Source organism: Thermobia domestica, chromosome 3, assembly GCF_964235325.1.
Source record: "Thermobia domestica chromosome 3, izTheDome1.hap1.1, whole genome shotgun sequence".
NCBI lineage: Eukaryota > Metazoa > Arthropoda > Insecta > Zygentoma > Lepismatidae > Thermobia > Thermobia domestica.
Genome location: NC_137456.1, coordinates 76,958,707 through 76,985,010, shown reverse-complemented (window position 1 = coordinate 76,985,010; position 26,304 = coordinate 76,958,707). Strand labels below are relative to the sequence as shown.

General features: G+C 36.2%; 2 protein-coding genes across 4 annotated transcripts in view; one reads left to right on the top strand and one right to left on the bottom strand.

Moving 5' to 3' along the window:
• The window catches only part of Pkc53E (Protein C kinase 53E), a 1,159,983-nt gene that overhangs the window by 953,847 nt on the left and 179,832 nt on the right, over positions 1-26,304 (top strand). The window lies entirely within an intron of this gene.
• LOC145680531 (proton-coupled amino acid transporter-like protein acs) lies at positions 11,926-13,435 on the bottom strand. The gene has a single exon (XM_081751145.1). The coding sequence runs from the start codon at positions 13,386-13,388 to the stop codon at positions 11,949-11,951; it is 1,440 nt and encodes a 479-aa protein (XP_081607271.1). The 5' UTR covers positions 13,389-13,435; the 3' UTR covers positions 11,926-11,948.

The following is a 26,304-nucleotide window of genomic DNA, read 5'->3' as shown; positions in this document are numbered from 1 at the left end:
TAGATCTGAACTGATAAAAGCTAATAGTAGACCTACTTATTTTAGGACAAGTTTTTCGCAGCACAAAAGTCGCTAGATTTGTAAGTAAGTCGCCAAAGTATCATTCCAAAATCACCAAAAAAGTCGCTAATCGGAAAAATTATTTTTTGTCGCTATCTTGGAAGGCGAATCCCCTAGATTTAGCGACTTTTCCCCCAAATTGGCAACACTGATCCCCGGAGGCTACCTTGAGCAAAGGGGATTCCTACCCACAACGCAAAGCCTCTGGAGGCTGCCATGAACGAAGGAGGTTACCAAAAGTACCGTATCCTGAAGTCGCTGCAAAACGCCCTGGAGGCTGTTATAAGCTAAAGAGGTTCTCGTATGAAACATTTCCTTTCTTCACCTCTGGTCATAAGGAAGATTTAAGATATTCAGTTTGTAGATTTTAGATATTGACTTTGTAGACACGAAGACTATTTTGTAATATTTTGTAAAATAAACCAGGTGAAGGACTAGAATCCCGGACTGTCATTATCTCTACTCACACAAATATTACAATATTATTAATCGCAAAATTTCCTTTAGGCTCGGAAAATTAAAACTACTGTCAAGTTGTATCAAATACTTATATATTCGAAAGTTAATAAGAGGTGACAATCAAGAGGTAATGCCTTTAATTTAAAAATTCCTTGGAAAGGAAAACATATCCCGTACTTAACACCTAAATGGATTACTTTGAGCGACGATGATAAACATTCCTTCCAATGAAAATTTGGCAATGCCACAAATCAACCACCAGAAAGTGGATACTTAGATCGTGAAAATCCCTTTATGAAGGTACAAGAAATTCTCTTTGAACCAGATTAACAATTTTGAAGGTTAGATACCGAACTGAATATTTTCCGAAGAAATGTTAACATTACCACACTTACTTGGTCAGTCTTCCTGAAGAAAATTTTTGAAGAAACTTTTACCTCTTATCCAGTGGTTGTTTGGACCATGAAAAATAATTTCACACCAGCTCTCGGGGATTGAGAGCTTCTGTCGGTGTTTACAAAAAACAAACTTTTCTATGGCCAGGACTACATAGCCATACACTTCTGAAATCGGTAAGATGGCTGACCCCCCAACCACTTTCGTCTGACGTGAAGAAACTTGCTTACACCTCTAAATCCAATATCCATTGAGCATGTCAACTTTCTCACTGCACTACGCCGATGTTTTTATGATGAGAAAGTCCAAAATATCACTTTAACTTGCTGCCGCTCTTCAAATTTTCACCTTTTCTTACTTTTTTATAGACAAGAATACCTTTACGTCTAACTCATAACGCCGCTTCAGGTAAAAGACAAAAGATAATGAGAATAAGATCCCTAATTGGCTATTATTGATGACGTAACTATAGGACGAGATTTTCTCTAAACATCAAAGATGCTGCAAATCCTGAAACGAAGCTGTGATTGCTAAAGATCCAATAGGAGACAATTTTCACCGAAACAAATAGATGGATCAAGAAGACATTATGGCTGAATTTCTAAAGTTAAGAATTTTGAAGAAATTATGAAATAAAATTTTGAGGTTTTCTTAAGAAGACTTCCTACATCGAAATTCCATTGGAAATTAACTAAAACCCACTGAAAACTACAAAATATACTCTTATTTCCTAAAATAATACAATATTTTTGACTAAATAAGCAAAATTCAGAAAATAATATTTTTTACTTAAAAAATATGAAATAATATGAATTTAATGACTTATTAATAATAATAATAAATGTGGAATGATGTTCACTTTCCTTAAGACTATGGACTGGATCAGGCACGTAGCCAGGATTTCGTAATAGGGAGGGTCCGAGACATGAAGTACTGTAGTTATCACACCAGAGTTCGATTATTCTAAACTATTTTACTGGTAACATATATTGATTCGTTTAGTCAGGATTTTGTAATGAAGGGGGAGGGGAGTTTGACATGAAATATTTTTATCGCACCAGGGGCTTGATCAATTTAAACTATTTTACTAGCAACATATATTAGTTTGTTAAGACTTTAAAATTAGGACATGTTAGTAAGTATGTTAGTAACAAACTATGAAGAAACCTCGAATAAAAGAATATTTTAAAAAAAGATTTGAAATGAAATGAAATCTTTAAGTTTTACGTCCCACGTTTATGCCGGTTAGGCTAAAGGGGACGGTGATGATGAGAGATGAGTGAAAAGGTGGAATGAAGAAAGTGGGAGGAAACGGAAGAACTCCGAGAAAACCCACCAGCACGGCGTTTGTCCACCACAAAGTCCACACGGCGCGAGTTAGTATCAAACCAGGGAACCCAAGCACCGGAAGTGAACTCTCTACCACTGAGCCACCGCGCCAAAAAAAAAAGTTAAAAAAAAAGATTTTACAATATCTACGTTCCTTCTGTTCATCCAAATATAACAATTTTCCTTTCATTATGACCTTAACTATTATAAAAACTACATATTCAATAATGTTTTGTAAAATATTTTACGATATCTGCGTTTCTTTCTCTGTTGAATTAAATGTTAACAGAACTTTCTTTCTACATAACTTTTTTTTTTTTTTTTTCATTATTCCGTCAACTACTGTCTGTTCCAAATGACAAGTTAAAGGATCAATGGAAAACTGTTTCCGAAATAACATGTTTGATACTGCTGAGAAGCGATGATGAAAAATTATATTTATTTTTAGCTTTTTTTAAATTTTTAACGCTGATTCTTCCTATTTCTTGTTTCTTTTTGTTTCATCCTTCCTTAATTCTTTTTATTTCTGGTCTCGAAGGGGGGGTCCGGACCCACCCCTTGGCTACGTGCCTGACTGGATAAATGTATCACTGACTGGTGGTCGCGAACCTACTGGGCCCGGTGCAGGTATGCTACCAACAATCCCCGATCAATTCACCAAACCAGTTGTCCCCGGAAAATGGAACTCAAATTTGCCCAAAGAAGATAATTTTCGAGCCTCTTCAATCACAACTCACAACTCGGCACCCAGGCCTGCAATCCGTCATCAGCAACCCCTCGTGAAAAAGGTTGCAAACCACAAACCACCGACACAGGATGTCGACCTCCCAGTTATGCTGACAATGAGGACTACGGAAAATCTGATGTTTTGTGTGTGATGGCCCTACCAAAGAAAAAAATCCACAATGTCCAAAACATAGTTTCTTTTAGCGCAACGGAAAAAAAAATCTACATTTTATTAAAGAAAACCTTTCGTTTCATTTACACAGATGCTACAGCTCTATCTCGAACAATATGAAGATTTAAATATATATATTTCAATGCTTCTACAAATTGATATTCGATTTTTCAGCTAAACAGGAAAACTCTGACAACATATACGTAATGTTTCGTTTTACCAGAATTTCTTACTGAATAAAATTTTCCATTAATAGTACTAATGATAATACTAACGAAATATGTTGACATCTGAGAGTCTTGTGATTCTTGGCATATCTTCTTTAAGCTGAATAGAATAGAATAGAATAGAATAGAATATTTTATTGTCATTGAGCTTTACAAGCAATAGACAACGTCCGAATGAAATATACATATAGATACAGATATATAAAATACAGATACAGATATATATAAAATAATCATTACATACAATCAGTTATTCGTTAATATTACATATATATATAAAATAATCATTACATACAGACAATCAGTATTGGTTAATATTAAATATATATATAAAATAATCATTACATACAGACAATCAGTTATTGGTTAATATTATTATGAACAACCTAATAATATTTGAAATAAAGTGATACTGCAAACTAGGACACAATGTCTTGACATTCACTAAACTCTTGAATTGAGTAAAATGGATTCGTTATTAACCAGTCATATAACTTTTTCTTAAAAACCTTAAATGGCAGCTGTTGTATGGAGGATGTTAGTTTATTAAATAGCTTTGGTCCTATAACTAAATAACTATTTTTGATCTTCGATAATCTAGTGAAGGGTATATCAATTTTCTTACACAATCTAGTATTATATGTATGTACTTCATCTCTGAGTGTCATATTTGCCAGGTTTTTCTTAGTGTAAAGTAGCACTTGATAAATATATACATTAACTACTGTCATTATCTTAAGCCTGATAAATAGTGGTTTGCAGTGTTCTTTATCATGTGTTCCAACAATAATCCTGATGGCTTTCTTTTGCAAAACTAGAACATCATGTGCTTGGCTACTGTTACCCCAAAGCAAAATCCCATATCCAATTATGCTGTGAAAAAATGCAAAATATGAATTCCTCAGATACTCATAAGGAACTGTATCTTTCAATTTTCTTAACAGAAAGAGCACCCGGGAGAGCTTTGTACATACATATTTGACATGTTGTTCCCAGGTTAGTTGGCTGTCTATATGTATACCAAGAAATTTAACCTCAGATACATCATAGTTTCCTCTATCATTGCAGTGATTGAGACTAAAGGTTACTTTTTTTGTTTTATCTTGATTTAGCACAAAACCATTTCTTTTAAACCAGGTCGCTGCCTCTCTTAATGCGCCTTGAGCTTCTATATACACTTCTTCAAAGCTTGTATTTATGTTAAGTAGCGTAGTGTCATCCGCGTATAGAATTGATGTGGTATTAGTATTTAGAGGCAAATCATTTATCATTATTAAAAATAGTACCGGACCCAGAACAGAACCCTGCGGTACCCCATATTTCACTTCTAAGATGTTTGAATACATGTTGTTAACACTGACTATCTGTTTACGTTCCTTTAAATAGGATTTTACAAAGTTTAAACTACTACTGTGGAATCCGTAATACGCTAACTTATCACATAGAATTTTATGATCCACACAGTCAAATGCTTTAATTAAATCGCAGAATGTAGCTAGAGCAAAACCCTTATTTTCAAAAACTTCATATATTTTTTTCGTTAGTGATTCTACTGCATCAATTGTGGATTTCCCAGATCTGAATCCAAATTGAGCTTCTAGAATTATGTTTTGCTCAGTCATATATTTATATAGCTGATCTTTAACAATAGTTTCCATAATTTTAGAAAAAACTGGAATAAGGGATATTGGACGGTAATTAGATGAACACGATCGATCTCCCGTTTTGTGTATAGGAATAACTTTTGCTATTTTAAGTGCTTTGGGAAAAATACCTTGAGAGAAACATTTGTTGAAGCATATTGCAAGGGGTTGCGCAATTTGATTAATTATAGCTTTTATAAGGTTGCTCGATATGTCAAATATATCCTTACTGTCCGAAGTTTTCATTTTTTTAACTACTTTTATGACATCATCAGGGCTAACATGGTTAATAACAAAAGAACTATTAAATGGAGTATGTTGACTTAAATACTGATACATATTTACATTAGTATCTGCATTGTTTTTCTTGATTTCCTCTACGGAAGTAACAAAATACGTGTTAAGAGTATCAGGCGACAGCGTAACATTATTATTGTTATTATTTCTATTGCTTACCTTGTTGATTATCTTCCATGCAGTTTTGCATTTATTTGATGATAATTCAATGCAATTTTCATTGTATGTTGCTTTCGCTACCTTTATTGCAGATTTATATTTACTCCTTTGAGACTTATAAATATCACTGGATTCACTAGTCATTTTATTCTTATATATATTATAATACTGCATTACTTTATCTTTCATGGCAGAGAGTTCTGGGGTATACCACGTTCTTTTACCTAACTTTGTTTTCTTTGATGAATTATATCGGACCACCCTTTTAGGCACACACATATCAAAAATATTTAGAAACTTTGTTAAAAAAAGATCAAATGTATCGCTGGCATTTAAATTATCATACCTAATGTTAACTTCCCAGTTTATACACGATAATTGTTGAATGAAACTTTGCAAATTAGTTTCTGTGATGGGCCTAGTTGCTATAAGTTCGGTGGTGGGAAAACTAAAGTTGCAGGATTCTACTTTTGTTGTACTTAGATTGACTAGCAGGGCATCATGATCTGAGAAAGGAAATTGACATACATTACTGGTTAAATATTCCGTTTTTACATTGGTAAATGCATTATCTAAGCACGCTGTGCCTCTAGTCGGTTTACGATTAATCACTTGAAGATTATGTTGTCTGAGTAGATTAAGTAACTCATGGACAGTTCGTTTGTCAGTAGTCACATCAAAATGTGCATTTACATCGCCCCCTATTACTATCTCATAATTATGCCAGTTGCTGAGAAATGCCAATAACTTCTCCAATTTTTCTAAAAAAATATTTGGATTACTATCAGGAGTTCTATAAACAGATACAATTATTAACTTGTACTGATCCAGAAAAATTGCAGTTGATTCAAATTCACGTTCAGTATTAAGAAAAGTTATATCTAATTGACGATATTCTATTTGACTATTAACATAGATAGCGACCCCACCATGTATGTATATACTCCTACTGTAACTATTTGCCATAGAAAAACCATCTATATTGTTGTATTGGAGTTCACTGTCCGCACTCCAATGTTCACTCACACAGAAAATATGTAAATCATTTTCGTAGGCAAAATCTGAAATAAGGAATGATTTGTCCTTCAACCCTTGTACATTAAGAAAGCATAGTTTAAGAACATTGCTGGTCACTGAGTGTGTATCATCAGCTTTATTAGATAGTTGGGCTAATTGGACAGCATTGACTGAAATTGGTTCTACTCCCTGACTCATATTACCTTGTACATTTGATCGTTTATTAACAGTTACATTTCTACTTATATCATTAATTTTAAGCGACTTTGTTAGGTTTGAAGTTTCCACCCGGCCCCACGAAATTTTCAATTCATTCATGGAGTCGGGTGATTTGGGTTTTCCTGTACAGACCAAGGCATCGCTATTGCCTTTTTACTTTCTAATGTAGTGGCTATGCTCTTATCAATTATTTCACAGATCTTTATACTTAATAGATCCTTCCCTGCTTGATTCAGATGCATACCGTGTTGAGTATACATTTCCCTACCTAACTTACTGATATCAACCATATCAACATTCGTGAATTGATTACATACTGCTTTTAGTTTTAAGTTAGTGGCTTGAACAGCTTCATTAACACACGATTCTTTAATAAGGTCGTACCGGTAAGGAATGTTTACTACTATTAACTTACATTTATTCAAAACAGCTAGTTTATTTCTAATCCTACTCACAGCCTCACAACCTTCATTCCTAGCCACATCATTTGTTCCACTTAATATTACTACACAATTACCTTCTTTATTTACATTGTTCGTATTGATGCCAGATAACACATCAACACTTTTCGCTCCAGGCCTGATGTTCCCTTGTACTGCCAACTTGTGTTTAGAATTGTCGCTCACTTTCATAGACAGTCCTCGACCATGACTATCACCGTATATGTACACTTGCGACTCTGTCTGGAGCTTTCTTCTTGTACCAATCTTATTGATTGAAGCTTTGCGCACTTGGGATTGCTTTATCGTTTGTCCTTTGTTTGTGGGCATTCTTACACTTGTCTTCTTTTGTGAGTTTCCTGCCTGATTTACATTTGACCTCATATCCACTTCACTTTCGACGTTTTCTAGCACACTATATCTGTTTACACATACAACTGAACTATTTGAAACCACATCTGAATATTTTCTAGGTCTACTGTAGTTTACTTTCTGCCACTGGTTGGGGTTCCTTTGAGTTTCAACATCTGATTCTACTGACTTTATTTTTTGCTGCAATGCCTCGTTTTCTGATTTTAGGGACTTTATGTCATCCTGTAATACGTTTATTATTTGTACCAAGCTATCAACATCTACATTGCTGTCACAATGGTTCGCTTTTACCGTACTTGAACTCATGTTTTCTCCTTGCACTTGCACTTCATCACTTTTAATCACACTTCCTTCCTGTTGTTCCTTGATATCATGAATCGTACTTTTTAATGTATTCACATCACTAAGCAAAATATGTACCATTTCTTTCAAAGACGAAACCTCATGTTCTGTCCGAACGCAACTAAAACACTTTCCCTTTACTGTGTCATTTTCCACCCGATCGTCGTTTGTTTGCGAAGCACATGAATTCGTCTGAATGTTTTTCGATCTTGATCGTGTTACTATTGTATTTTTGTTTTGAATCTTTATATTGCATGCTTCACAAACATTTAATGTAGTAGATTCAATGTTGTATTTACATTTTTTACACAGTTCCACGCTAATACCTTGTTTTTCTTCAGGAGCTACGGGTCGTCCAACTACACTTGCCGCCATCTTGACTCACTTGCATCATCACACTTAATCAATTCTCTTTATACTAAATTTTTATAGTGGTTGGTGGGCTAGAACTTCTTATATTTAATATATATCTTATTTTGCTCCTTTTGTGCCTTTGAAAAACAATGACTCCGGCGACAGGATTTATACACATTTGGTCACCTGCCCTCTGTGCACGGAATATTGTCACCTTTCTATGTCCTTCCTTCCTACGATTTTCTTTTCACAGACATATAGGAACACAAAATTTGACTATCGGCACATACAGTAACCTTAACCTACACCTATTCTAACCTAAACTAATCTAATCTAAATTAACTTAACCTAGGACATGAAAATATATCACTCATATAACATTCACATTTTATTCATAGCCCACATCACATCTGAAATCCAAAGACGTAAAAGGATGTCGACTTTACTAATCCAACCAAACAGAATAAAATTTAATTTCAGACGAAATATATATATATATATATATATATATATATATATATATATATATATAAAATGTTTAAGTGGTATTCCTATTCACAGGATAGCATAATTTCCGCGAGTTATCGAAAGAAAATATGTAGTCACAAGTTACCATGATGCACGTTCAAAGTATATCTGTACGAGGTTATCAACGTAAATATAATATTTAATAGGTAACTGGGAATCGTACATGTTTTATTCGAATTTATAACTACCAAGACAAAAGAGGTTTTAAAATTTTGATTTTATACTTTCGGAGCAGTATCTTTGTTATCAAAATCAATTGTAGTTTCGAGTGAAGTATTTTCTTTTGACATTACATTTCTGAAAAGCTGATACATAAGGTCGGGATGAGATTTGCACTCATAAGGAGCGCAAATCTATCTATTGCGACAATCAAGTCATTTTGTTTGTGATTCTTTTTCCCGACTAATCCGCGTAATACCTGGGCTCACATGACAGATAGATGTGATCGTAGTTTCTAGGGAAACTGGACTTTAGTTTAAAACTGCATAATGATCTCGTACACGAACAATTCGCATAAGCAAGCCATTATTGTGTTCCAAACCAAAATTTTGAGGTTAAAAAAAAGCACTAAACCACTGATTTCGTTGTATCTGTCAGTCTCACTAAACAGTAATAATAATTATTACTTACTTACTTGTTTAATTAATTGCACCGATTCTAGTCCAAAATCGACCTGGTGCTCAAAAAAAAAAAAGAAAAAAGAAAAAAAGAAATTTTCATTTTACAGTAAATGTCCTGGCATTCTACTGCATTATGGCTGCCACCAATCAGCTTCCCCACAAAATCTTGCTTGGGTACTCTGCTAACTGTTCATTGAGCGCTTCCAAAATCAAATTTTCAACACTTCATCCAATTTAGTCAGTCACTAATAATTAGTTATTTCAATAAATTGAAGAATTACAGATAAAACTTTAGAATGAAATTAGCAATTGAAGAAAAAAACAAACAATATAATTAGGGTGTTCATAGGCACATACCACAGCTACGCACATGATACTGTTACTTGGATTTTATCCACTTGGATTTTGTCCGACTTACCAGAATTTAGCTTGGATTTTGTCCTACACTCATGCCCAACACAAGGAAGGATGTGGGCAATTGCCCTCCTGAGCTTGAGAATTAAATATAATTAAGTTATAATGGCAAGAATTGCAGACCGATAAATCCTATATATGATATGATACAAAAATTTAGGAGTGAATCTAACCTTTTATTCTATTCATGCATGAAAAACGAAAAATCCTCTTGACCTTCCTAATTTCCCGGGCTAATTATTCCCCCGTTTTGATTTTCTTTAATTCAAACATTTCTTTCTTTTAAAAATATCTAAACGATATCTTTTTTCCTTTGTTCTAATAACTAAAGTTCTGTCATGTTGATATCCGCGCAAGTTGGTGTGGAACATCAGTTTCGCTTATCAACTCCTCTTAGTTTTGGTGTTACTGATGACGGCCGACTTAAATCACAACTGACAACGGTCGATAAAGTATGATAGGCGAAATGAAAGAAAGTAGCGCCAAGAAAAAGAAACAGAAAAGTAGAAAGGACGAAAGAAAGAATAAAAGGACGCAGTTCTTACGTGGAATGAAATTTGACAAATACAGTATTATTTCTGAACAAAGAGCATAAAAAAATGGAAAATCAATGACATTCTTAGAAATGGTAAGAAGGATTATTGTTGTACGTGGAATGCGAAAAACTAACAAATTTATTTCGGGGCGAGCTTGAGCCCTATAGCCTCCTAAATACGCCACTGAAGACAATTCTGCTCCCCTGATCCTTTACAGCTGTGTTTTTCAACTTTATAAATATTTTGAACATCGCTTTTATATATATATATATATATATATATATATATATATATATATATATATATATATATATATATATATATATATATATATATATATATATATATATATATATATATATATATATATATATATATATATATATATAATAATATCGGAACGGTCTTACCCGTCCCCCCCCCCAATGTTGAAGACAGATTTGCGCCGATGGTGCACATATTACCATATAGTCTTGGAGCAAATAAAAAAAAAGTTAAAATACACATATAAATCAATACAATTCTCTCGATTGATAGATGCTTTCACAATTGTTAAAAGGTGTAATTAAAAACAGCAACATTGTTTCTGCTTTGAAAAGGACAAACATGGTTTCGCTTATAAAACCGCAAACACGGTTTCGGGTGGCTTTCGCTTTCGAAAACCGCAGTTGCGGTTTTCGGTTTAGAAAACCGGTTTTCTTAAAAACCGAAAACCGCAAATGTCACAAAAATTCGACAGAACTATTCAGGATATGTTGTCTTCTGAATCGTTTGCAAAAAAACTGCTTCTCGTCATCTGTTACTATTTTCATTCTATGGTGATAAACGTTGAAACTAATATTGAAACCGAAAGCAATAGTAAATTGAACCATTTTCGGTTTTAGTCGAGTATTGTGGATAGTCATGATTGTGTTATGTTGAAGCTGAATCAAAAAGCTTCTCGATGTTTCCATTTTTGTCCTATCGCGATAAACGTTATCTAAGGAGTTACTAATTTGAACCACTTCCGGTTTGAATAGTGAGTTAGCAGAGATTGATTCAGCGTCCCAAGGACAGATTCTATTACAAAAAAAAAAAAAACCCTCATCCTGATGTCTTTCACCGTTTTTTCTCTGATACTTGTCAACAAACGGACGGACAAAGTCGTTCTATAAGACATCCTGCACTTAAACATAGCATAGTTTGGAAGTCTAATACAGGGGGGTCATTTAGTGGGGCAGGAGGGGGCAATAATCGATTGTCTACTAATATACACTACTAGTACAAAACGTGAAAATCTTATGTCGGTGGTGCTCTTGCCTCCCTCAAGCGGAGTCTGAAAAGACACCCCTGGTCTAATAGTGATGAAAAATGTAATTTTTATATCAGATAGTTTTTCCCTCTCCCCACAACAAGACTGCAAATAACGCTGCTGCCTTGAATGATACGGTTATCGGCTTTGTCGTTTGCCAGAGCTTTTTGGGGGGGGGGGGTTAGAGTATAATTTATAAAATGAATTACCTTCTGTACGTTGGTATGATGATAACATAGTTACGGAAGTAACGTTATACACTTACGTCACAAAAACCTATATTTTTCCCATAGCACATAAATAAAATGCATATAGTAATTAGGATTTCAATTGGAAAATATCAAATTTTATTTTGCATATGTCACAATAGTGTCCTCTATACTAGCATAAGTGCCTACAACGAATATAAGTAATCCAAAAGCTATCAAAACTACATCCTTAGAAATCAAGTAGATTTTATACCAATAAAGACTTTCCTTTCTGTCCCAAAAAGTTACTAGATTAAACAAAGGTGGAAACACATACCCTAATATTGATAAAACAACTGATCCAATTATGGTAACCAAGGGCCCCACACGAGGAAGGATTAACCCTGGTATACTTGTCAAGACAACTAATAAAGCGCGGAAAATATATTCATAAGTCAGCTCATTAGTTTCATTAATAAACTTGCATTTTCTGATTCCTTTCCATGTTATATTGAAGGGGACATAGAAGTAAAGCAAGTGCGTCAAAAGTATTGCTATTGCAAATAATATTTGTGTAGAACGTGCAAGGCGCTCATTTGGTGGTAAGTTTGATGTTATGCTTCCTCTCGGAAATTCGTATTTCCAGAAGCCAAAAAATCCAGTGGGACATGTTAAAAATGTTATGAAAAACATAGCCGTAGGAACTACACCGAATGGGAAGGCGTTAAATTGAGCTGGTTTTCGCATTTGAACCTCTATCGCATTCAATCCACAAATAGGATGAATAGCAAACGCAATAGGTCCAAAAGCTAGAATAGATTCTTTGTCCACAATAAAGGATGCTCTTTCATGGATGGGAGGTAAATCTGTAAAGAAATAGCTGTATAGAATTCCCAAAGCTATTAGCTGTAACAGCGTGGCAAGTGTCGAGAAAGGAGCTAGATAGTTGAGATTTCTTATCAAATTAGGAAAAATAAGGAAAAATATAACTGGAGACATATAGATGCGAACGTCATAATTGGTATTCGTGTAATAATCAATAAATATTTTCAAAGTCTGTGCGGCAAATACCACATAAACTGCACATATACCATACATATTTACAAGCATAAAAGCATTAACGATACATCTTGATATTCCTGCAAATTTCTGCAATTTCTCAGGGCCCAGTCGGAAACAATATTCAGCGACATCTGGATACAGAAGAGCTGGTTGTCTTGATCTGCGACAAAGTTCGTGTGCACAATTTATCAGTTGCCAGCATGTGTATCCTCCTACAACACATATTGCAACAGTAAGTAGAAGTCCTCCATAAAGACCACTTCGACTAAAAGCTAGTGGAACAGACAATACTCCCAAACCAAAGGCAGTTTTTACGAGATGAAAAAATCCTTTTACGTACGAGAGCGCACCTTTCACGTCTCTGTAGTCAGTTATACTGTACCGTTCACTTTCTTCTGAAAGTTGATCCTGGTGACTCAGAATGTCTGTTGGATAATCGAGAGAGACTGTTTCTCCCTCTTGGACACTTGATGGTGGAATTTCTTTGTTGTTTTCGTCGCTGCTTCCCTTGCGTCCAATTTCTTCTCTTTGCTTCATTTCTTTTACTTTTATTTCTTCTACGCTTACATTTAAAGAAATCAAGATTTCTGTCTTTTTCCGTTTACTGTTAGTTTTTCTTCTTCATTTGCATTGCTATATGTATATGCATGTGTTGATATATTCTGATCAATTGTTGCCCGTAGATTGTAGGAATCAAAATATCAATTGATGGTAGAGCACTTAACTTCTTCAGATGTCATTTCCCAGTCTCTATGACGCTGAAGCTTACCCTCCCCTCCTCCATTCAACACACAAATGTCAGACCTGATCCTCCTTAAGTAGGGACACCTGATGCCATCGTACAGGTTTACTTATGTCGTACAACTCGAAATAATTATTGAAAAATTATTTTTCAGTAATTTCCTTCTTATTGTTTCTTAAGTTATTTGCACTGAGCGAAAATATCTCACACGGCACAGATAAAATTCAAGGGGACCATAAAAAGTAATTGCTGAAAAATTACAATTCTTTTTACGATTTGCGTACAATTACGGCTTCCGGATGTATAGCATAAAAAACTACTGTGCAAAAACAAACCAAAATGTGCTTGGTGGCCACCAAAAAGCACACATACTATCTAACCGAGTCGTGGCAGGGCGAAGCTGACGGGATGCGTACGAAGGAAGCAGGCGCGTCAGTGAAGATAAGTATACACGCAAGCGAGGGTAATGAAAACGAGTGGGTTTTGGCAATGATAAGAGTCTGAATAGCACTTGCCAGGGTTTCATGCTAGTAGCGCTCCACTTATAAACGTAAAATACAACTTCTGTACACTCTGCAGAAATACATCGTCAGTGGAAAATAGTATCTAATACAATCATCTATCATATGCGCTCGCTTATCTGATCCGTTGTAAAACACTTGTAATGATTTTACACTAGTAACCCTATACTTGCAAACATAAAATACTGGTGTATCACTTGCATAAATTTGTTCTTTATAAATATATCTTTTCACGCAAAGTATTGAATTTTACCTATAAACATTCTAAAATGTGCGCCAAAAGTACCAGCACCGATACCAGGTCTTCTATGGATAAAGAAAAGTGTAATTCTACAATGTTGTTAGCGTTCGATTTTTAAATGCCCAAGAACTAAACTTATATATTTGGTCTAGGAATTAATTCGTGCGGTTTTTAATAAAAATTGAAGCTTTATTTCAAAAACAAAGTAAATGAATGGGAACCGGTCAAAACCCCCACACTCAAGAAATGTCAAAACGCCCACACAAACGGTCATAACCCCCACACAAATGGACAAATCTCCCAAACGCACGAACGGTCAAAACCCCCACAGCCAAAACCCCCACACTCAAGAAATGTCAAAACGCCCACACGATCGGTCATAATCCCCACCCAAATGGACAAATCTCCCAAATACACGAACGGTCATAACCCCCACAGCCAAAACCCCCACACTGGTAGTCGGTCATAACCTCCAACGGTCATAACTCCCACACAAATGGACAAAACAGCCACACATAGCAACGGTCACAATCCCCACATAAATGGACAAAACCCCCACACAAATGGACAAAACTCCCACATGCAGAAATAATTACAACTGCCACACAAATTGACAAAATCCCATACTCATGTATTGCCCTTGTACTTTTTAATAACATCTTTTATTCCACTTAAACTGATGTTGCAACTATTCTTCTTGGGCGTCATAAAGAGCCGCAACAAAGACGTGAAATGACGATCATTTCAGAGTGTGGGGGATTTGTCCGATTTTGTGGGAGTTTTGTCCATTTATGTGGGGATTATGACCGTTGCTATGTGTGGCTGTTTTGTCCATTTGTGTGGGGGTTTTGACCGATTGTGTGGGCGTTTTGACATTTCTTGAGTGTGGGGGTTTTGGCTGTGGGGGTTTTGACCGTTCGTGTGTTTGGGAGATTTGTCCATTTGTGTGGGGGTTATGACCGATCGTGTGGGCGTTTTGACATTTCTTGAGTGTGGGGGTTTTGGCTGTGGGGGTTTTGACCGTTCGTGCGTTTGGGAGATTTGTCCATTTGTGTGGGGGTTATGACCGTTTGTGTGGGTGTTTTGACATTTCTTGAGTGTGGGGGTTTTGGCTGTGGGGGTTTTGACCTAGACCCAAATGAATATGTTAACAAAAATATTGTCCATCGCTAGCCACTACTTTCTCCCATCTTTCAGGCAATTTACGGATTCCGTGTCGAAAGAATTCCTCATCTTTTGACGCAATCTAATCAAAGATCCATTTTTCGATAGGGGCCGCGGTGGCTCAGTGGTAGAGCGTTCACCTCCGGTGCTAGGGGTCTCGGGTTCAAACCCTGCTCCCGCCAAGTGAACTTTGTGGTGGACAAACACCGTGTGCGTGGGTTTTCTTGGGGTTCTCCCGTTTCCTCCCACTTTCTTCATTCCACCATTTCATTCATTACTCATTATCACCGTCTCCTTTAGCCTAACCGGCATAACCGTGGGACGTAAAACTCAAAATTTCATTTTTCGATATTTTCTGAAGAAGTGAACCGCTGTCCAATCAAATCGTTATTCATGCAATCGATCAAGTAGTAGTCAGACGGAGCAGTGTCTGGTGAATATGGCGGGTGGAGTAACACTTTCCATCCGACATTTTCCAAATAGGTTTTGACCGGTTTTGCGACATGTGGTCGAGCGTTATCATCTTGATAAATAAGTTTATTATGCCTGTTATTCCATTCTGGTCGTTTTCAGGCCAGAGCTTGCTTCAAACGCATTAATTGTTGTCGATAGCGGTGTCCATTAATAGTTTCACCAAGTTTCAGAAGTTCATAGTACACCACACGTTTCAAATCCCACCATATATACAGCATAACCTTTGCACAATGAATATCTCGTTTCGGTTGTGAAGGACCTGGTTCACCTTGCTTCACCCAGGCCTTTTTTCGTTTAGGATTCTCGTAATGAATCCACTTCTCATCACCAGTTACAATTCGATGCAAAAATCCCTTCCTTTTCTGTCTTTGAAGCAGCAATTCGCAAACGGTTTTTCTTCTTTCAACGTCTTTCTTTTCAATTCATGTGAAACCCAATAAGACATCTTTTGAATCATTCCTATGGCTTTGAGACGTTTGGAAACTGTTGTTTGCTCAACTCCAAATGCTTCTGCAAGTTCGTCCTGCGTTTAACACGAATCCTGATCAAGCAATGCTCTCAATTCTTCATCTTCAAATTCTTTTGGCTGTCCAAATTGCTTTTGGTCTTCCAAGCTGAAATCACCACCTTTAAACCGTGCAAACCACTTCTGACACGTTCGCTCAGCTAGAGCATGGTCACCAAACACTTCCACTAAAATATGACGACTTGCGGTAGCACTTTTCTTCATGTTAAAGCAATGAAGAATAACTCCCCGCAAAAACACTTTATCAGGCACAAAATGCGCCATTTTCAGTTGAAGAAAAAATGTTGTTGTTTCCGCTTCAAGCAACTGACATATACTAAACAAGATCCTCAATGACAGTAGTTTTCAACGCATGTTTGGATCAACGAAACTATGGGACAATAAGCTAGTTACGCCATCTTTTGTAAAACCGCACGAATTAATTCCTAGACCAAATATATAATATGAGTGTGAAACGTCATGCGTAATTTACGAGAAAATCGAGATAAACTTTAATTTTTTTGTAAAACTAAAAATTAATAATGTTCGAGAACCACGTCACCTATTAACATTTGAACTAATAGTAAAATATAGGGGGCCGCGGTAACTGTGGTAGAGCGTTCACCTCTGATGCATAGGGTCCTTGGTTCGATCCCAGCTCGCGCCAAATGAGCTCTGTAATGGACAAACACCGTGTGCGTAGGTTTTCTCGGGGTTCTCCCGTTTCCTCCCACTTTCTTCATTCTACCATTTCATTCATCTCTCATCACTGTCTCCTTTAGCCTAACCGGCATAATCGTAGGACGTAAAACTTGAAGATTTCATTTTTGATAGTAAAATATACCCTCTTCAACCTTTTCCCTATGACGTTACCAAGACGATATGTAACAGTGCTCGCCAAACTTTGAAGCTTCTGAGCTACCGTACCGTTTTTATATCCTACTATTAGCTACCAACCAAAAGAACTACCAACATTTTAAAAAAAAATCTTACATTTGTTTATTGCCTTTAAACTTACATTTCTAGTAAATATGAAATGAACGATCCAAGTTAGCAAAAGTCTAATATACACATGAAAAAAACAACATGCAGAAACTCCACGCGTACCCAATCAACTGAGCACTGTTGCCACAGTCCAATCTCTGGAGTGGGCTGGAAAATAGTACCAAATTGAAACAAAAAGGGCTGAATTCATTATTTTATACCAGTGTAATACATGGCTCTATAATAACACGAAACTAAAAGAGGTGAAGTTCTAGAAAACTCCCACCCCCCTCTCCCAAGAGTTCAAGTCGAGAAAATACTCTTTAAAAAAAAAACTTTTAAAAACATCCAAATAGGAGGAACCCGAACAACCTTGGAAGTAGAAAAAACTTTTGTTGCTCATAGGAAGTATAACAGAGGCCGCAAATTAAAAGGGAAAACAGTTATCATCTTCGGTATGTATTATAACGAAACCAAACGCGCCTCTCTTTCAAAGTGACCAATAACCAAAACGGTATTGTGGCCATATATGAAAAAAATATAAAACTAGGGACAAATCAATCATCTCCGAGTTCGACTGTAAGCAGTACGTTATAAATAATAAAATATTAAAATATAAATTATTGCACTTTATTCTCACCTGTTTCACGACCGAAGGAGGATAATAGACTGTAAGAAGAATATACGGTAAGTAAACTGACATTTGTAAAAAGATGTACAACCGGTAAGAGAGATAGAGAAAATCTTACTGACACTTTTGAATACGTGACAATTATTTGTTAAATGTTGCTGAATTCGGTAGAATTGTACCAAATTTTTCACAAAAGGGGCTGAAAATGCCAGCGTGGTACCAACGGGCCGACGAATGACAAAAAGGGCTCAAGTTGATACAATTGTACCAAGTGTGGCAACAGTGCAACTGAGAGATGAGGTTGATAATGGGAGTTGCGTGTGAGAAACAAAGCAGTTGTCGTCAGCGCCCCACTGTCGGTAGCATGAGTTCGCTCGGTGGAAGAATCAAGGTTAGCCAACCGGAGTGTTAACACGATCTGCCGAAAAATGTCCCCGCGAGCTACTAGTAGTTCACGATTGACGGTTTGGCGATCACTGTTATATAGTATGATTAATGAGATTCTATTGAGCTGGAATATTGCCGAAAGACCAGACATACAGTAATGTCAATCGGTAGGTAATATATAACTGAATAATATTACTTGCTTGTGGAAGATGCATATTTCTCGTGAAAAACTAAATTTTATGGGAGCTAAAAGAAAAAAAAAAGTATGTTGTTCGTTGCCAATAAAAATTGATTTTATTTATTCCGGTGCAACAGATTCTTTATTTATTTATGTACTACATCCAGGGATAAAAGTAGATCTGAAAAGGTAGGAGGACGCATGACGTCACGCAGTTCATCGTGCCTATCTTTGCCCATCGTAATATTTTATTCAAGTGAAGGAACATCATAGGTATTCTTTGGAAGTGGAAGTCAATGGAAAGCTTTTGTGAACGCGGCATTGAACTTCCGGGTTCCATAGGCTATAAAGTGAGTTACTTAATAATACAACGTGCAATAAATAAATCAGTACACAATCTTAGAAATAAACGTTACTCTGATTCTTAACACACGCCTTCACATCCATTCATTCAGTGGAATATTTCGTGTGTGGTTTAATTGGAGTCAGGAAAGACGCCTAGGATTAGAGGCTCTTTTAAAATGACCAGAATTTTAACTTGCAAAAAACGGGATGTATATGAATCGGGCGAGGGAAAGGAGTCTGTCATTCTATGATTCTTAGATTGCATTGGGCGCCAGTAATGTTTTCAACTTACAAAATACACAAGTAACGCATTCAAAAGTCCAAAACGCTCAAGAGCATTTAAAAATTTCAGCTTGAAATGAAGTGAAACTTTTTAATTTAATGTCACACGGTTATACCTTGTAGGCTAAAGAAACGGATGAATAATTGTAAGTAAATGATGTAAAGTTAACTTTCGTCCTCTCCCTCTAGAATCGAACCCGGAACCACGTGCACCAAAGGCACAGGCGCTAGCACTGCTGGCAGTGAGTGTTGATGTAAAAATGGCTCTATACGCAATCATGTCAACGAAAAAGTGAACAATTTATTCTAAGAACTTGTATTCTGAATAACACTTCAAGGGCAATTTGTTAGTTTTTGCTTAAAAACGGTACATATAGGCGTCTCGTTTCAGAATCAGAACATAGCGAGATAACGGATAAACCGGATATCTGGTTACCTTAGGCCCTTAGATTTGACTGTCTCTCAAAAAGGTGAGATTCTTGATCATGCTGCTAATAGTGAGAAGTTGTCTCACATTATTAGATTTTGGTTATGATTCTAGAGCTATAAGAAATTGGCTGAATCATCACGCGGGGCAGAGAGGCAGAATGGATTCGGTCAAAACTCAGGACTGGAGGATGGCAGGTAACATCAACGGTAACGTCAGATCAAATTCTGGTTGAAGAAGTGCAAAGCCGTTCTTTGCTGCATCGATCTGTCCTGAAAGATAAAGCAGTTAGATTAGTATGTTCACAGGAGACAGTAAATCTACGACTTATTGCAGTTGGACTCTTTATCACTAATGTCAAGCCTTGAGACGTCCATGTCCAGTCCAGATATATTATGAACATTTTTACGATAACTAAATTTTCTAAATGTCAGGAACGAAATTAAATTCATTCCTTTATCCTTCACTGAGTCTATACTCAAGTGCTGGGAATGACTGGAAAATCTCAAGTATATCCTGTATTCCACAAAAATCGAATGTTAGTTTACGAAACTTATCGTGTTTTGATCAGTAAAGTAAATCCATCTTTTATTCTTTACTGACTTTAATCCCATCCAGGGGTGGACTGGCTATATAAAGAGGGCGCGGTCACATACTCTGGGAGGGCGCCATCCATCTGAGACTTTCGCTTGTATCGAATACCCGCTCCTATTAAAAGGAAGTGCCGGGGGGCTTCTCCCGGAAAATTAGTACACAAAAAACAACAAAAGATTAAGTAGCTATTGCAGTTAATCACGATAGAATTATACAAATTCAATATTTTCATAAACAAACAAAGATACTTTGAGTACTAAATATATTAGGCCTATATAAATCTGCACACTTTAACTGAGACTACAAAATTAACACCAGTTGTTTAAATTCTTCGGCTATATTTGTTAACAGCCTAATTATAACTGAAGATTTGAGTTAAGTTTGGGGCTTATGCTATTTTTCATACTTCTGTTCTTTTAAAGCTGTGTTCATCATAACATTAATTTTGGGGTTTTTACTGGACGCAACGAGTTAAAACTGCACATTAAGCAATGACTTTAGTAGAGATTTATCATTTTTTTTATTTTTTCAGCAATTCCAGGGCCATAGCGGACTTAACTACTACGGTGCCGCATCTCCTCCTATGTACAATCCGCGGCAAAAAACCTGCAACATGAGGATGTAAGTTTATTGTGAAACTTCGCCTAACAGCACAGGCAATCAACATAACTTTTAAGTGAAACGAATCACGCCAGGATAAACCTCGGCCTCCTAGCGTGCACACTTATTTTGGAGCAAAAGACTTCGTCATTTCACAATAAACTTATATGCTCATGTTGCAGGTTTTTTGCCGCGGATTGTACAACCTCTGTATGAGGTTACAAGAACAAGAACAACATTAATTTATTTTTCATCTATTTTTAAAACCGTTGATAAAAAGTATACATGAAACATTTACTACAAATTAACAAAAGTAAATTTAGAATTATATACCTACCTAGCGAAAAAAGAAATTCAAAAACAAAACTGGAAAATGAAAGTAAAGTCACTGCTTTATGCTTGAAGGAGCCTTCGTATCTCCCTGCTTTTCTCACACATTTCGTCAATAATAAGATTGTTGTCTATTTTGGTTAGATTGTCTCTTTCTGAGTTCATCAAGAACAATGATTCCAGATGTTCATCTGTAAGTCTTGAACGGAGTCTTGTTTTTATGTATCTGAGCTTTGAAAATGCTCGCTCACAGAATACTTGTGTTGCCGGTAATGTAAGGAGATGCTTATAAACTTTGAATAATTCTGTGTAGAGTCTTGAGTACATATTGTACTGCAGAATCACATCGAAGGTGCCCTTAAAGCAAGAAATGTACTTCACTCCATCACATTTTATAGACCTTAAATCCGAAATATCGTCAGTCGGCCCCAAATACTCCTCCTCATCCTCCACGAAATCTTCAGAAAACTTGTCCTCTTCAATCAAATCTTCAATCATACGAACTTCAACAGCTTCTTGATCTTTCTTAATTCTCATAAGGGGATTTTGAAAACTCCTCCCACATTGATGAAAACGAAAGAAGCTCTTCTTTAAGTTTTCCCTCTTCACAATCAGGAATTAATTCAGTGATTCTTTACAGTGACAACGAAGCCAGACTGAAACTCTTGAACTTCTTAGGATCAATACACTCTAAATCTAAGTATAAGCTTAGATTTTCAGCAAATCGTTCCTACATGCTGTTAGAAATTTGGTCTGGAACACAGTTGAAAACGGTTACTTCAAATCTGTATTTACTGTCTTCAATTACTTCATCAGAAGCTGATTCCCCTGCCATTTTCTTTCTTTTTCTACATCTTACCTCAGGCAATTCTGTTTCTATATACTAACTTATTCTAGACTAGGAACATCTGTAATGAGTCCTTCTATACTATTTGACATTTCTGTTGGACAGTTTCTGCTGCTTTGTAGACTTTGTCAAACTGGTCCCTAGCTTCTTTCAAGTTATTGAAGTTGAGTTGAGGATATCAGGCGCCATACTTGGACATAGTCTAAGTTTTTTGTTTGCAAGTAGTCTGATAAAGATGTGGTATGCTGAATAATCAATAAAAACATCATAGCCACAATGATAGTCTCAAAGGAGCAAAACTTTTGAATGAGAGACATTGCATCTTGTCTGACTTCGGAATTGAATTCTTGCGAGTTGCCAATCGCACTTAAAGCTGCTACGAGTTCCACATATACTGGTTTTGATTTTCTTGGTCTGGCATCCTTTGAGTCGGGTGCTCAGTAATGAAAGTGTCCAAATATTTTTACAGCAGCTTTGCTTTTACTTCTCCATCGAGTTATCCCAATAGACTCAAGATGGACGCTTGGGTTTTGTTCGAAGTACACCTCAAGTCGTTTCTGGGATTATTTCAAAAATATCTGAATTTCCTGGAGAAGCCCAAAGAAAGATATATATAAACACCCAAACTCGGCCAGAGGGCAAGGCCGTAGGCCGAGTAAAGACTGGATCTGGGGGCTGAGCAGTGGGGGTGGGAGGATTGATATATTAAAAATCATCCAAAATGACCGATATTATAGTCAAATCTATAAATTTCAGGGTCCCTAAGATCATTATAACTACATTCCTAAAGCCACAAAAACAGAAAGAGCGAGGCCGCAGGCCGAACAAATACTGGAATTTGGGGCGAAGCGTGGGGTTGGTGGCGGAGCGTGGGGGTGATATGTAAAAATCGTCCAAAATGACCGATATTAGAGTCAAATCTACATATTTAGGGGTAAATCTAATATCATTAATACCATTCCCACGCCGAAAACAGAAAGAGCGAGGCGGCAGGCCGAGCAAATACCGGGGTCTGGGGTGGAGCCCTAGCTGGCCAAAAACTAGCGAATTTATAAAATAATTATGTATATAGCTTTTTTTAATGTGTTCAGAGAAGAAACTGCGCCTTCTCGAGGCTAAGACGGGTCTTAGCCCTTCCGAGGAGGGCGTAAAGGCACTGATGTGAGGAGGGCGCAGCGGCCATCGGGCCGGTACTTGATTATGGCCAGTCCACCCCTGATCCCATCTAGGTGAAATCATTGAAAACCTCAAACGAAACATACCCTACGATCAGGCCCGCAACCAGCCACAGAGGTTTGGGGCAAACATGAATAAATTAGGGGGGCCAAGTCATTAAAAATTCTCTTACAAATATCTAAATTGGGTTTTTTGTTTTAATGACGGCATTTTGTATTGAAGTCTGGGGGGGCACAATATTTAGGGGGGCCAGGCCCCCTAGCCCCCTCTAGTTGCGGCCCTGCCTACGATGCTACAAAATCAAATAATAAAAATATCGTGGAACACATTTACTTTTTCATTGCGGAATCACCCTTAAATTCTTGACAAACTTTAACCCCATGCAGTAGGGTGATTGGGAAGCCTAAAAGAAAGGATACGCCATCAAAATCGAATCATTTTTGTGGAAGTTATCAAGGAAAATCATTTTCTGTATATTATTATTTCAATAATGAAACTTCGAAATTTGATGAAACTTACCCCATTTTACCAATTTATTCTTGATTGGAATATCCTAAAGAAATTATGCACTACGTTTAACGAATTGAAATAATTGTTACGTAGTTTCTGTGATAAAGTGGTTTTCTGTATTTGAAAACGTGCAACATGGGATGGATTTTGTTTCCATTCATTCCCTTATTCTTCATGGATTCTTGCAACATCAAGCAATAAGGTTAATGTTGAAGATTTGAAGGAAGATATGCACAGAGTTTCATTAAAATCGAATAAGTTTCTACTAGAATTATTCTGAAGCAAACAGACAAAGAAACAGACACACAAATACAGGTTGGGTCAAATGGTAAAATCACACTATGTTCGTTTGAATTAAGTGTATGTTTAATTTCGGATGTAAGCTTATTTCTGTATCGTATTTTTGGAAGAAAGATCTAGAACACTGTTACTTTTGATCTAGAATTATACTTGTTATCTTATATTATTATCTTGCAAAACAAAAAAGTAAATAATAATAATAATAATAATAATAATAATAATAATAATAGGCTGAAACCAGATCTAAAACTGTAATACATTTTATAGCTATTCCTTCGACGAAAAGAAAACAAAAGTGTAATAGATTAAGATTCCAACGTGGACCAGCTGACCGGTAGGTACGGAGATACCCACTACGCCAGATATGTACTTTTGCGATAAGGGTCTCGGGTTCGATCCCAACTCCCGCCAAGTGAACTTTGTGGTGGACAAATACCGTGTGCGTGGATTTTCTCGGGGTTCTTCCGTTTCCTCCCACTTTCTTCATTCCACCATTTTATTCATTTCTCATAATCACAGTCTCCTTTAGCCTAGCCGGCATAATCGTGGGACGTAAAACTTAAAGATTTCATTTCATTTTCATTTTTTAAAAGCATTCAAGTAATTTTTATATTTGTATTGTGTAGAAGTTACCATATAACAGTTTTTCTTTTTTTCCCCTTGTTTGTTACAGTATTTCTTTTATGAATTGTGTAAACTCCATTTGTAAACGCAATATATTTCAATAGTTTACCAAGATCTACAGCTTGAAAAGTTTTAATATATACAATTAAATGATGAAGGGAACTGATTTTTTCATACATTTAATTGCTACAAGGAACAAAAGATACGATCCCGCGAAAAACATGGATTTTTAATTGTGACAGGTAATACAAGACAAAATTTACTTTAAAATTCATACTAAAAGAATTACAGTAATTTTAAAAACAATATTTAACGAAATTCTGGTGTAAATTTCGAATTGTTACTGAACTTTTAGAAACCTGCAAAGTTCGTGTTACTGGCATTTAAGTAGTCTTCCCCATTTACATTGTTATCACCGTTGATATCTTTCACATTCTTCTTCTGCATCATCATCATCATCTTTAAACAAAAAAAAAAAACCTTCTTAACTCCATCAATGACAATAATGATGCCTCACTTAAGAAAAGATTTAATAACAATTTGTTCGTTCACTTTCGGTCAATATGGCTTAACCCACTTGCACACATGCTATTGAAGACAGTTTCTGAGCATTCTTCTGCGTCATCTGCTAAACATTAGCATCCATTATACAGATTACACAATAATCTAAAACGTTTATTTTTAGGGATGCGCTCGATTCGAGACATGTCTCGAATCTCGACTCGAATTCGAGTCGAGATTCGAGTCGAGACACACTTTGTAAAATTCGAGACGAGTCGAGACAAACGTATTTCTCGACTCGAATTTTCGAGTCGAGACGGCTATTAAAAATCTCGACTCAACTCGAATGTCTCGAAAATCTTTCTATAATTTTTAATATTATTTTGAAGAAAGTATTCACTCAGAAACAGCCTTGAAACCAATTCCAGCTTTTATTCCTTTAGAAAGGTACAGAACGCATAAAATTAATAGTTAATCTTTAAAGATCAAGATTTAATTTTCAGCTCAATTCAGTTAATTAGAACTAATAGTTAATGTCGTTGTATTTGGTTGTACTGTAAATATAATGATAATAATAATTGATTATCTAGTTTGTATAAAACTATTATCCGTAGTCTAAATCTAGTTTGTATAAAACTATTGCGATAGAGTGAACTTCATAAATTCTCTGAATGTGCAGTTGGTAGTCTATAGTAATTTAGCATAGTTTTAATTATTGTGTTTTCGTTCCCATGAACGCAATAGGGTTACGTAACTTCTGGATTATTCGCTTGCCCAACTATTCTGAGGCTTTAATATGTTGCAGCATATCACGAGCTACGGATAATATATAATGTAACATTTGTTGTACATCACATATTATGATACGAGACTATTTTACATAGTATATCTTATCTAATATAAATAAAATAAAGAGTTTGTTTGTGTGTTTGTCTGTCTGTCTGTGCGACCTGGGGACCAGACGAGTGGACCGAGAGTTCCCAAAATTTGGTCACGGGTACCTTAGTCCAGGCCCCAGATCAAGACGAAGCGTTTTTTTTTTTAATTTCGAACCAGGGGGTCTCGGGGGGGACGTTTACTGGGACCGACC